This window comes from Sciurus carolinensis, chromosome 1 (assembly GCF_902686445.1).
Source record: "Sciurus carolinensis chromosome 1, mSciCar1.2, whole genome shotgun sequence".
Lineage (NCBI taxonomy): Eukaryota > Metazoa > Chordata > Mammalia > Rodentia > Sciuridae > Sciurus > Sciurus carolinensis.
The window spans coordinates 132,739,246-132,753,629 of record NC_062213.1 but is presented as its reverse complement, the minus strand read 5'-3'; the positions used below and the strand labels follow the sequence as shown (position 1 = coordinate 132,753,629).

The 14,384-nt window shown below is 37.7% G+C and overlaps 1 protein-coding gene across 1 annotated transcript in view; it reads left to right on the top strand.

Annotated features, from left to right (window-relative positions):
* Lrrc8c (leucine rich repeat containing 8 VRAC subunit C) overlaps nucleotides 1-12,463 on the top strand; it is a 105,809-nt gene extending 93,346 nt beyond the window's left edge. The window contains exon 4 of the mRNA XM_047542542.1: nucleotides 7,022-12,463. Coding sequence (XP_047398498.1) covers nucleotides 7,022-9,295 — 2,274 coding nt within the window. The 3' untranslated portion in view covers nucleotides 9,296-12,463. The remainder of the gene's footprint in view (nucleotides 1-7,021) is intronic.
* The last annotated feature ends 1,921 nt before the right edge of the window (nucleotides 12,464-14,384 follow it).

Sequence of the window (14,384 nt, the reverse complement as noted above, 5' to 3'; positions counted from 1 at the left end):
TAGATAATGTCTAGAAGAAAAGAAAGAAGAGAAATGCAGTCTACATCTTTCTGACCATCTGAGGGGTAGAGTGTGGTGGGAAATAAGACATGGAGGAGGGAGAAGGGTAAGTAAAATGATGAATCTAAAAATAAGTCCAAATATTCAGATATGAGCAAGCAAAATAATATAATGCATTAAATTCTCTTGTAAAAAGAAAAAGGTGATTATTTTGGATTTTTTTAAAATCCATAAGGCAGACCTCTAAAATATAACAAAACCACCCAGGTGAAAATAGAGATTAAAATATGATATAGAAATACCAGAGAAAAACCTAGCAGAGGAATGTTGATATTAGCATTTAACCTTCCCATCATTAAGAATGTGCTTAGTTGTCTAATCAAAGTATATATTTTAGGTTTAAAACTTGCATAGATTCTTGCAACCACCACTACAAATAGATACAGAAGAATCTCAACACCCTAAGGAATACCTGATGTGGACCCTTTGCAGCGAACCCAACTCCTGATCTCCCATCTGTTCTGTGTCCCTCTCTGTTCTCTGTACTGTTTTTAAGAATACCACATAAAAACAGACAGTGTGCAACTTTTTGAGACCAGCACAGTTCTTAATAACAAAATTACCAGCATGCACATCATCATGGGAATATCTTTAGTAAGTTGTACTTGTACACAGTATATAATTTCAGGGCACTCAAAAGGAAATACATTTCCAGATACCAATATATTAAAATCTCGTAGACACATGAAAGTGAAACCCAGTATTGCATATTGCAGGAATAATACATATAGTAGGATTCCATTTGTTTACATAACATGTATGTAAATGTGCAGAGAGATCTGGAACAGAATACACCAAATTTATCAGAGCTCACTGAAGAATGGCATAGGGTTGGGGAGACTCTGCCTTCTGTATTAAAAACAAATGTTTTAAAAGGAAAGATATAATAAGTGGATGAGGACACATAATGTGGGGTGGGAAGAGTTAGTGTTAGGGTTAGAGTTAGGTTTAGGGAGGGGGGCAAGAATGGAGGAAGGAAGGACTGTATAGAGGGAGGGGTGGGAGGGGTGGGGGGAAGGGAAAAAAATAACAGAATGAATCAAACATTACCCTATGTAAATTTATGATTACACAAATGGTATGCCTTTACGCCATGTACAAATAGAGAAACAACATGTATCCCATTTGTGTACAATAATAAAAAAAATTAATAAATTAAAAAAAAAAAGGAAAGATAGATTTCTGGTATCCAAAAATAAATAAATAAATAAAATACCAAGGTGTAACTTAATAGTAAATGTATAAAGTCTTTATAAGGAAAACCATAAGATAATCCTGAAAGCCAATTAGATGGAAACAAACATCGTGGAGAAGGATCAACTCCATAAAGATGCCAGTTCTTTAATTAACAAATTTAATCTCAATAAAAATACTACCGGGGGCTGGGGAGATAGCTCAGTAGGTAGAGTGCTTGCTGTAAGCACAAGGCCCTGGGTTCAATCCCCAGCACCCCAAAAAAAAAAAAAAAATACTACCGGGTTTTTCTTTTTTTTCTGAAATTGATTATAAAGTTTGTTGTGAAGAAAAGGTGAATTTCTCACACTAATTACTGATTTAAATGTCTTTCTCCTGTGTTTGACCTTGAAGGCCTTATTGTTCTTTTATCCCTAACATAGCAACTAAGAGTAGAGTCTCCAAAATGATTACTTTCCCTGAGGCACACTCAGAACTGACCAGCATTTATGTTCCCGTGTCCTGACCCAGCCCTAGAGATGTCATTTACACCTCTGGCATGTGCTAGATAAGCTGGTCTTTATTTATATTGCTCTATCTTTGTTATTTCAAGTAGTTCCTCTGAAGTTAAGTAGTTTTGTTTTATTTTGTTTTAATCTCAGCCTTTGGGGGGTCTCATACACACAAATGTGGCACCTTTTCCATAGGTTGTCACAGGTGGGTTCTGCATTTCACTGCACCACATCTCTAGCAACTACCTAAAAAAAGTAGATCACACTTTTGCATTATCAGCATGTGTGCTATGATTCTAACTCTCAAAAGACAAAATTAATTACAGATCTAACTATTTTTATTTGTGATTCATGAATTAAGGTAGCTTCCATTCTGCAAAATAGAATGAGAGCTCCAAGTGGGCAGTAGCGTAACAGTGAGTTTCATAAGGTGAGGACAAGGAAAGAGAACAAAAGGAAGAAAGCTGAGTGGTTAACATCAGGTTACTTACTTATCAGGGTTAAAGCAGAGGGGACTTATTACTCTGCTGCAAATAGACTGGGGTCTCCTGCTTTCAGGAACCCCTGGTCTGTTTGGGAATCTGCTTCCTTGAAGTTTTAGTCTGATCATGTAGCTTAGCATGAGTGTTATTATTTGGATGTGCGGTGTCCCCCAAAATAGTATGTGTGAGACAATGTAAGAAGGCTTAGAGGAGAGATGATTGGATTATGAGAGTGTTATCCCAATCAGTGAATTATCTCCTGATGGGATTAACTGAATGGTAACTGAAGGCAGGTAGGGTGTGGCTGGAGGAGGTGAATCATTGAGTGTGTGCCTTTGGGGTATATATTTTGTATCTCAAGAGTGGAGTCCCTCTCTGCTTTCTGATCATCATATGAGCTGTTTCCCTCCATCACACTCTTCTGCCATGATGTTCTGCCTCATTTCAAGCCTCAAGGAAAGAAACCAACTGTCTAAGGACTGAGACTTCTGAAACTGTGAGCCCCCAAATAAACTTTTCCTCCTCTAAAATTGTTCAGGTCTTGCCTGAACTAGTTGTCAGCTGCTCCTGAAGATCTAGAGGATCTAGGGTCAAACCCCAGTCCAGTGCCCTCTCCAAGTTTTGGCACATACCTGAAGGATTCCATTCTCCTGTTCCATTATCTGCTTCCATGGAAATATTTTATTTTTACCCATCCTGAGAAAAATCCTTCCTTTCTATTCAACTTCAATCCAAGCATGAATTTGCTGTGATTTCCACAAAAGTCATTCATACAACACTATGTTGTATGCATAACAGATTTTCCTAAAGAGTTAAAAAAGGTTAAAAGGTACTTGCATTTCAAAATAGAAATGATGAGTGTAAACCCCAGTCACCTGCCGTGTTGCTCAACCAGCTTCTCTTCAGTTCTACCCCCTGGCTGTGGTGACTCACTTGCTCTTACTTCCAAGCCTACTGTCCCAACAGAGGGGGGCAGATTAGCCTTCCCTTTGTACCTTGGCTTCACCTGACCCAGCTGTCAATAATTCACCTCTGTGTCCCTCTCCTCATTCCCATCTTTACTTAGACATTTTCCTTAACATGAATGGCTTCATTCTGAGAAGGATTCTCATATCAGCCTTTTGAATATTAACTTTTCTCCCCACTGTGTATTTTGGATCTGGTTCTCCTGTTCACTTTGCTTTTTAATTTTTTCCTTTCTTCCTTTCCCCCCCACCCTCAATTTTTTTCTCCCTCTCCTCTACTTGTCCTACACAAACTCACCATGCAGCTTTATACTCAAGCCTTTTCCTTCCAAATGCAGCCTCATGGTTGTCCTAGAAGAGAGCAGCAGAAAATGGATGAAATTGGAGAATATCATGCTAAGTGAGATAAGCCAATCTCAAAAAACCAAAGGAAGAATGATTTTGCTGATAAGCAGATGATGACACATAGTGGAGGTGGGAGGGAGCAAGAATGGAGGAAGAAGGGACTGTATAGAGAGAGGGGTAGGAGGGGTGGGGGGGGAGTGAAAAAAAATAACAGAATGAATCAAACAACATTACCCTATGTAAATGTATGATTACACAAATGGTATGCCTCTACTTCATGTACAAACAGAGAAACAACATGTATCCCATTTGTTTACAATAAAAATAAATTAAAAAAAAAAAAAGAGAGAGGGCAGAACTCCACCACACTGCAACTGTCAGAGCTGCTGGGAAGGATCTGAACTTCACACAGGGTTTTAGAACTGGACGAGGCTGGGGACGTTCACCCTGCCCATACCCTGGTGTCATCCTGCACTAGCAGCTGGAGTCCCACAATTAATTCTTTCAAGCATCCTTTCTTTAAGACTTGTTTTACACTCATCTTTCAACTACTGGGTAAAAGGTAAAGAGAAGTGAGGTGTAGTTTTAATTTGACAGTCTTCTCAGGAAAACAGAAAAGGTGAAGAAAAAGTTTTCAAGTTTTACAGGATACCACAAAGTTTTACAGAGATACCACAGAAACGCTCTATCACCACCACCCTTTTTATGGAATCCTGTCTTGCCTTTAGGGTTGTGGGATCATCTTTCTCTTTTTGATAAAATTTTGAAAGGGCTGGTCCTTTTCCCAGTCCTTTCTGATGTTGCAGTGTTGAAAAACACTGTTTCTGTTAAACACAGAGGAAACTGACTTCCTCTCTTGCATTTCTGTCTTACTGTTTAAATCTTCATACCGTTGTCTGCAGGACTCACTATGCGGGTGGTTGTTACTTTTCATAGTCCTAGATTGGACAACCTGTCCCTGCATTCTTTCAGAATTCCACTTGGAGTTGCCTCTGTGCTGGAATCTTCTGATGATATGTTCCCTCAGCAACATAAGCAGCTACAGTTTCTAGTGACTAAATTCCAGTATTTTTTCCTACTCAGTTCTCATTTCTGAGTGGTTAATAGCTTTTGGAAAATAGATCACTGTCTTTACTCTCCCAGGATTTGAGCAGGCACATTTCAAAAATTATGTCTTCATGAAGATTGCAAGAGAAACATAAAATCAGAGGTCTGAAAGGAACTTGGCTAGTATTGCCCTCCTGCATGGGACTGAAGCTTGATGAAATGAGAGGACCATGTGGAGTAGTGGAAGAATGCGGGGCCAGAAACAGAGGACAGCTTTAATTCCTGTGGTGCCTTTTCTAGCTATGGTAACTTGAGCAAGTCTTTCACTTCTTCTGAACCTAGGCTGACTTCTGCAGAATAGGGAGAATGGAACCTACTGTCGCGCATGGCAGCCCCTAGCCAATCAAGATGCCTTTGTGCAGAATATAAAAAGGCACACAACTGTGTGGACATAGCCCTAGATGCAAACAATCAAGTAAGGAGCACTTACAGCCTGTGCTTGCCCCCCAGCTAGGCACACCGCTGCAGAGCTTAGCTTGAAATCCTGTGCAGCAGCCGAGGCCCTACCCATCTTCACAATTAGAAGCAAACCTATAGGAGAGACAGCAAGAGAGCCTGCCTGGTAGCTTGGCAGTAACTCAGCACTTTTTAAGAAGGTGTCTGCTTTCTTGACTTGAGTTAGTCTTGCTTTTATACTATGTTTTCATGGCACCATTAACAACGTCATATTAACATATTAGCTCAAGGGTGTCACTCTTGGAGAATGTGCTCAGGGAAGGACAGTCTTTTTCCCTGCTTCTGTCTACTTCTCTTCCTCCAGTCTCATTTCTTTATTAATCTCATTATGCATAGGTTATGGGGAGCAGCAAGCTTTGTACCTACAAGGTAAATTACTTGTTATTTAAGACAAATTGGGATCCTTTTGATTTATTCCTAGAAATTCAGTCAATTAAAATAAAAACATGGATTCTGGGTCCAGATGGTCCTGGCTAGATGTTAGTCAAGTTACTAACCTGAGCCCATGCCTCGGTGCCCTCATCTGTAAAATGGGAATGAGTACCTACCTCATCAGATTAACATGACAGTTGAAAAGATTAGTACCCATGACATTATGATGAAAGGGACAGTCACATATTCAGCACAATATAAGTTTGCTATTGTCAATCATGTTCATCTTCATCCTAGGAGAGGTGTCCTCAACATCTGGGCCCATACAACCCTGAGCCACAGGACTAATGGATTCATTCACTTTCTCAGCAAATATTTACTGGTGGTCTTTTGCGTACCAGCACTTCTCTACGTGTTGGATGCTTCACTCCACTGGCAGCTTCACATCTCTGTGTGTGCTGAGATGCTAGTTCCCTCATCCCCAGCTTGTGGTCACATAGCAGTCCACTTTACAATGGGTTCAGTTTCTACCTCTATAGTCAATGTAAAGAATTTTGATGTGCCAACACTGTGAGACACCTTACTCTTGCAGAATCACCAAACACTGGATTTCTCACCATTTGACATCTTAAAGTACAAGTAGAATCCCCCTGAATTATTAATTCCACATGTCATTGCTGTATACTTCTCAGTTATTATTCTTCCTTGGAATTATTTGCCAATTGTTCAAATTGTTCCACTTGCATGGACTTCTTCATGGGTATGAATCCCCCAGGTTCATTCAAGGTATATTCTGCCTCATCCTACCTCATCATCAAAAGGGGAAATTTGCAATTTCCCAAATTGCAGTCTTATGAGACCGCTTGACATTCTTACAGCATAATATTTTTTTCAACTACTTAAACCACTGGTAGAAGGAGAGAGGTTCTCAATATTATATGAAGAGCTAGCAAATTTAGACATAATTATTTTTCTATTGAACATTTCTATATTCTTTCATCTCTCAAGAAATAGTTACTATAAAAACTTAATAAAATTTTTATTTTTATTAAAGCCATTTGTATTAATCTATGAATATAAACCAGGATATGGGTAGAAAGAAAAAGGGGAACAATAAAGTCAGAATTTTTTTCCATATTTCTTCTTTCCAATACTTTTATTGCTCATATATAAAATAACATAATATTAGGAGCCATATAACTTAAGATTACATCTGATAAGGGAATATACTTTTCAGACCAATGACTGATTTTTCCAGCATCCAGTGAAAGAAGAGATACAAATTAGAAATAAATATATATGAACATTCTGTAAATAGTCACTTTGTTATAACTTGCTGTTTTATTAGACATGAGGAATAAAGTCAGATATTTCATTTTTTTCCAACATATGAGCTAAGTAGAAAATGTTGGTGCTGGAATTGAACATTATATTCTCCAGGCAGAGGAAATGGACATTTATTGGATGTTGTTGCTGCTTTCTTCACACTAATGATATTAGGAAAGCTCTTAGAGTAATATAATTTGAACATATTATTTCTGTGTTTCAGGTCATGCAAGACAAGATAATCTGCCTTCCGAAAAGAGTGCAGCCTGTTCAGAACCACACTTCCGTTTCAAATGTGTCTCAAACTGTTGCCAGTACCACCCCACTGCCTCCACCTAAACCATCTCCCTCGAACCCTGCCACTGTGGAAATGAAAGGACTGAAGACAGACTTGGACCTGCAGCAGTACAGTTTCATAAACCAGATGTGTTATGAGCGAGCCCTCCACTGGTACGCCAAGTATTTCCCTTACCTTGTGCTCATTCATACCCTGGTCTTCATGCTCTGCAGTAACTTTTGGTTCAAATTCCCTGGCTCCAGCTCCAAAATAGAACATTTCATCTCCATCCTGGGGAAGTGTTTTGACTCTCCCTGGACCACACGGGCTTTATCTGAAGTGTCTGGGGAGGACTCTGAAGAAAAGGACAACAGGAAGAACAACATGAACAGGTCTAACACCACCCAGTCGGGTCCCGAAGGCAGTCTGGTTAACTCTCAGTCTCTAAAGTCAATTCCTGAGAAGTTTGTGGTTGACAAATCCACTGCAGGGGCTCTGGATAAAAAGGAAGGTGAACAAGCAAAGGCCTTATTTGAAAAGGTGAAGAAGTTCAGGCTGCATGTGGAAGAAGGGGATATACTATATGCCATGTATGTTCGCCAGACCGTACTGAAGGTTATCAAATTCCTAATCATCATTGCATATAATAGTGCTCTGGTTTCCAAAGTCCAATTTACAGTGGACTGTAACGTTGACATTCAGGACATGACTGGATATAAAAACTTTTCTTGCAATCATACCATGGCACACTTGTTCTCAAAACTCTCCTTTTGCTACTTGTGCTTTGTAAGTATCTATGGATTGACGTGCCTTTATACCTTATACTGGCTGTTCTATCGTTCTCTAAGAGAATACTCTTTTGAGTATGTCCGCCAGGAGACTGGAATTGATGATATTCCAGATGTGAAAAATGACTTTGCTTTTATGCTTCATATGATAGATCAGTATGACCCTCTGTATTCCAAGAGATTTGCAGTGTTCCTCTCTGAAGTCAGTGAAAACAAATTGAAGCAGCTGAACTTAAATAACGAGTGGACTCCTGACAAACTGAGGCAGAAGCTGCAGACAAATACCCATAATCGACTGGAATTGCCTCTTATCATGCTCTCTGGCCTTCCAGACACTGTTTTTGAAATCACGGAGTTGCAATCTCTAAAACTTGAAATCATTAAGAATGTAATGATCCCAGCCACCATTGCTCAGCTAGACAATCTCCAAGAGCTCTCTCTCCACCAGTGCTCTGTCAAAATCCACAGCGCAGCTCTCTCTTTCCTGAAGGAAAACCTCAAGGTTTTGAGCGTCAAGTTTGATGACATGAGGGAGCTTCCCCCCTGGATGTATGGCCTCCGGAATTTGGAAGAGCTCTACCTGGTTGGCTCTCTAAGTCATGACATTTCCAAAAATGTTACCCTTGAGTCTCTGAGGGATCTCAAAAGCCTTAAAATCCTCTCTATCAAAAGTAATGTCTCCAAAATCCCTCAGGCAGTTGTGGATGTTTCCAGCCACCTCCAAAAGATGTGCATTCATAATGACGGCACCAAGCTGGTCATGCTCAACAACTTAAAGAAGATGACCAACCTCACAGAGCTGGAACTGGTCCACTGCGACCTGGAGCGCATACCCCACGCTGTGTTCAGCCTGCTCAGCCTTCAGGAACTGGACCTGAAAGAAAACAACCTGAAATCTATAGAAGAAATCGTGAGCTTCCAACACCTGAGAAAGCTGACAGTGCTGAAACTGTGGCATAACAGCATCACCTACATCCCCGAGCACATAAAGAAGCTCACCAGCCTGGAACGACTGTCCTTCAGTCACAATAAAATAGAGGTGCTGCCTTCCCACCTCTTCCTATGCAACAAAATTCGATACTTGGACTTATCCTACAATGACATTCGATTTATCCCACCTGAAGTCGGAGTTCTACAAAGTTTACAGTATTTTTCCATCACTTGTAACAAAGTGGAAAGCCTTCCAGATGAACTCTACTTCTGCAAGAAACTTAAAACTCTGAAGATTGGGAAAAACAGCCTGTCTGTACTCTCACCGAAAATTGGAAATTTACTGTTTCTTTCTTACTTAGATGTCAAAGGCAATCACTTTGAGATCCTCCCTCCAGAACTCGGTGACTGCCGAGCTCTGAAGAGAGCTGGTTTGGTTGTGGAAGATGCTCTGTTTGAAACTCTGCCTTCTGACATCCGGGAGCAAATGAAAGCTGAATAACTTACTTTTCATCAGAGTTTGACTGAAACACGCTTCTACCAAATACAGTATAAATAATTAGGTAGTCTTAATGCCTTTCCTATTTTATTTTAATTTTTTTTCTTTTTCACACAAAACAAAATGTACACAAAGATTGAGTAAGGAGTATGTATTTTTTAATAAAAATTTAATTGTATTTTTTCAATCTTAATATTTTAAAGTTTTATTTGTCTTGGAACCTAATGTATCTATTATTGTTTTCTACTGACAGAAACAGATGGTTCCATCTGTTTTTTGGTTTTATTTTTTCAGTTCACTCTTGTGAAAGGGAGGGAATTATAAATTGCATGCACTTTGGCATATTTTAAATGAATGAAGATTTTTTGCCAATGTCATTTTTAGCCCATTTGCACCTGTACAGGGTCCTTATTTTTCTTTTCATCATGTCTATACCAAGGAACCTATCCTAGTTAGTTATTTTAATAACAGTTGTCTCTTCCATTGGCCAAGTCTTTCATTCTACAGAAAACTCTTCTCTGAAGTATAAATTCACGTAAGTCCTTTGTCAGAGTATTATTTTTAAAATTTGCCCCTAAATTGTATTATTTCAAATATCAACAGTTACAATTATCCTTAGACAAGGATTTTGTAAGTTCATGAAGAAAGCAATCCTTAGTGGTTGGCATGCTTGAACTGGTGATTTATAATTCAACTGATTTGCATTTTCACCAACCTCCTTTTTAAAAACATTTAAAAACTAAATACAAAAGCACCCTCATTTCTTTAATTGCAACATTGCTATGTAGTACTGGTGAACAGCCTTAGAGAAATTAGATTTATTTTAACATCCAAATAGATAATTAAATTTAAAAATCATAGACTTAGAAGCCTGTTTTTTGAGTAATTTAATCATCTTTGATATCTTGATATGCAGATGCATCAGATTAAAAAAAGTCACTACTAAAGCACTCTGTTGAAGAGCTGGTATATTCCATTCAGCTCTCCCTTCCTCCAGGCACTGTGGCAGTGGTAATCTATCCAAATCCTGCCTGTTTCACAAAATAATACACTTCTATATATATATATATATATATATATATACACACACATGTATATTTATTGATTTCCCGCAAGCCTGCTAGTGGTACAACACAGGAACTCTGTCTGCTCTCTGGCTTAAAACATATCTCATCTAAAATGGTTCTGTTAACTTTTTTAGAAGTGTGAATAAAGTGCTAAGTGGTGTCACTTAGCAATAATTTTTGCCTGATGATCAGCAGAGTTTTCATTTACCTTTGTGCTTAAAATCTAACATAGTATGGGGACTTGGGCTAAATATTTCACTGGCTGATCGAATAAAGCTTTGTAACTTAATAGCAAAAGAAAGTAGGAAGATGATTTGGGGTTTCAAAATGCTGTTTTTTAAAAATTGCTTCTTGATCCTGGTGAATTTGCCCAATGCTACTGTAGCTGTGTACAGAAGGCAGCTATGGGAATTGCTCAGCAGACACATGTACCTCGGTTGTGTTTTAAACATTCAGATACATCAGGGGGTGAAGGATTAAAGGGAAAGATGCATTTTATTTGTTTAATAATTCAATCAGAGAGACCAGACACTTCACATTTTCTGTTCTATGTTGAAGTTTCAGAATGTGATTTCATATAGCTGATTTATTTAGACCAGAAGTTAAAATAATAATGTTTTGAAATAGTAACATGGTTGTAGTTCTTATATGATGAAATATTCAATTCCAGAATATTGGGATCCTGATTATGAACAGTGTGTTTTATTTAGAAACACAGCCCTATTTGTTTTAAACAAGCAATTTGTTGGCAGGTTGTCCATGGTTGAACATGACTAAAATACCCTGTTGAAAAGCAAGCTTAGACACCTGATGGCAGAACACTGTGTGCACTGTTTTTCTTGATTGAATTGTACGGTTATTTTCTATATAACCCTTCAAAAGGGATCTATTCAGGTTAAAATCATATTTATGCTGAAGTATTTAACTGGTAATAACTAGTAACCTCATATGGATTCCTAAATGAAATAAGTCACTCATAATTGGCTTTTATCACTTGATCAAAATTCCAAAAGAATTTGATTTGTTTTCTTAATGATTTTACAGACTGATTCCCAACTTAAGTTGTAAATAACACTCAGAAAATCAGTATAGTTCCACGACTTTCATGTTTTAACTAAGAGGGGAAATTCATAGATCTTTCTATTAGATTTTATAAAGTCAAGTCTAAAACACTTAATTTTGAGTCTAAATTTTCTGACTCTGGCCCTTTTAATATTGTGAGATTTTGTTCACATTCTTAAGTAAAAAGCATTCAATTACTATTTAGCCTTTAAATGGGAAACTCAGGTAAATGAACTGCTGACTTTTCTAAAGTTCTTTAACTGATCAACTCAGTGGACGGAAGTATTTACCTAATCACTTTCTGTGTTTTCCAAGTGCTCTTGCTAAAATTTGGACAACTAGCTATCTTTCTCCAGCCTCTATAGAATTCACCGAGTAACTGCTGTGTAAATATAAAAAAAGCATTATATGTATTCTTAACTCCAGTGGCTGCTTGAACCTCATGCTGGGTAAGCTTTTTGTTGGTGAGTTTTATTGTTGAAATGCAGAGCAGAAATAATTGTTTGGAGGTAGTCTGATTGGAAAAAATGCATCCCAGTGGAACCCCCCTCAGAACACCTCGCCTCAGAAAACTATTGTGTCTTCTACTTATGTGTTGGGGTTTGTTTTGTTTTTAACACAGCATATTTTAATATGGTTTTTGATACAGTAGAATCTGTTATTTGCAATGATCAAATTTTCTTACTGTTCATCTATCTCTTTCCCTGTCCCTGTATTCCCAGCTATTTTAATAAATCCTAATAATTCACAAGGTATCTGGTGCAGCAGGTATTGATTTCTCAGAAAAGCTGAGAAGAGATGCCTGCTGCAAATACCTGCTCGTTTCTAGGCACCTCCTTACCTGGCTCGTGAACCTGTTTGTAGAGGGGTCTTAACAACCTGTAGTATTCCTTGGGTTACTAGGGATAAAGGAAGTCCAAGTTCTTACAATACACTATTTTATGATTTCTGGTGTTAAAAAAGAAAAAAAAAAAAAATCTTTATCTCTTAAGATGTCCCCCAGTAGGGTTTTGTGATTGTTAATTTTCTACTATAAGTAAACTCCATTCCTTAAGTGGTTTATTTTATACTTTTAATTTAATTTTATACCAAATACCTGATTGGTCATCATGATATATTTATTTAAACAATGAGCACTCATGATCCATCATTATGAACACTGTCAGCAGTATTTAGTAGTGAACAGACAAGATAAATGTCAACATTATTTCAATTCATTTCTTTCTTTTAGAATAAATTAAGATTCAATTAACATTCTCCTTTGAATCCTGAATGTGATGATGCTATTCAAATATTTCACTTTTGGGGTAGGATCTCTATAACTTTAGGTAAAATTAACCTCAAGTTAGCATAACAAATGAGCACAACAGCATAGTTAGGGGTGAGGAGACTTCCCGAAGGGTCTGTACGATTTTCTCTCTTTTCTTGTTATTAGAAACATGGTAAGAGATGTTGGTTGGCCTTGATCAGAACGTGACTTGCCGTAAGTTTTTCAGATTCAGGCCCTACTACTATGCTTTGACACTTTTCTGGCAGCCCTCCAAATTAGTAGCCACTCTTATTCTGTCTTCTCAGAGTCATTCACTGATGAAGACAGCATGCTAGCATTCATTTTGGGGAGACAGGAAGATCTCTCCCTGCCACAAGGAATGTTGTGTTTTTTTTAATCAGAAGAACTTAGCAAGGGGTATCTAACTTTGGACAATTTAATTTCTTGGCCATGTCAAGTAACAGTCCCTGTGCGTGGTTTTTGATGTTGTTTGCATTTGCTTCCTTCTAGATACCTCGCTCCCACCTTACTTTGCTGCTTTAGTGTGTATTTTTATTGGGGTTGAAACTCCACGCCTTGTGTGCCACTCATCTCCTCTCTGTCTTTAAGTGTTCAGATTGTGTCAACTACTGGCAAAACATCTAAGACTGTCAAGAAAAAGTTGACTTGAAAGTTGACTTGTCATAATACAAATTCATGATAAAATGTCTTAATGTTATTTGGCTATGTAGTACATAGGAACAGAAAATAAATTAAATAAAGTAATTTTTGTAAGTTAACATTGAGATTAGTCCCTTACTTATTTTTGTAAGTCATGTTTATCTTTTGTATTTCTTGAACTATTACTCAGTGTCCCTGTACTCTTCAGGAAATGACTGCATGCATTCTTTCACTTGGTGTGAGCTAGTTTCTGTAATTGTGACTAATTATTTCCTTCCTTAATTCACTGTACTGCATCTACCTAAGCTGCTCCTGGAGTTTCATCTGGGTAATTAATGCCTTAATATATAATCTGGAGTGCAGTGTTTGTGCATTTGCCTGACCAGATTGTACAATGGCTGCCCAGCCCAGCTTTCAGTAAATACTTTTATGGTAATGATGTTGGTTACTTAAAGAAATCAGAGTGGTTCTGCACAGCTAAGAGGCCTCCCTAATAAACCACATTCACTCTAGGCTTATAGAAACCCTGAACAAAAATTTAAAAAATTTATGTACCACTTATGCATAAGAAAAATTTATGTACCACTTATGCATAAGAAAATTTTGACTGGTAACTTTCTTCTATATAGCATTTATTTTCCTGATATTCAGCTCTTTGGAGAAGGATGATTGAGATGAGGAAGGATGGTGTGATGAGATGTACCATGTGAATATGTATATCACACTTAGAAGAGATTGGGTGAGACTCTGGAGAACTTTTGGAGGCAAGCTAGGAATACAGTAGATTCAAGACAGCTGATGATTTCCATGCATTGTGCATACAATGCACAATATACTTTTTATTTTTTTCAGTCCTTTAAGGAATTAATTTTATTTCAACTCATTACACTTGAGACATATACATTTTTTAAAAAGTATTTGTTTCAGTTCTTATTATGTCTCAGGTAATATAAATCTTGAGAAACGTGACAAAAAAGAAGTAACAAAAAGCTTTGCATTTTATCTTTCTTCCATAATTCTTCTATTACAAGAA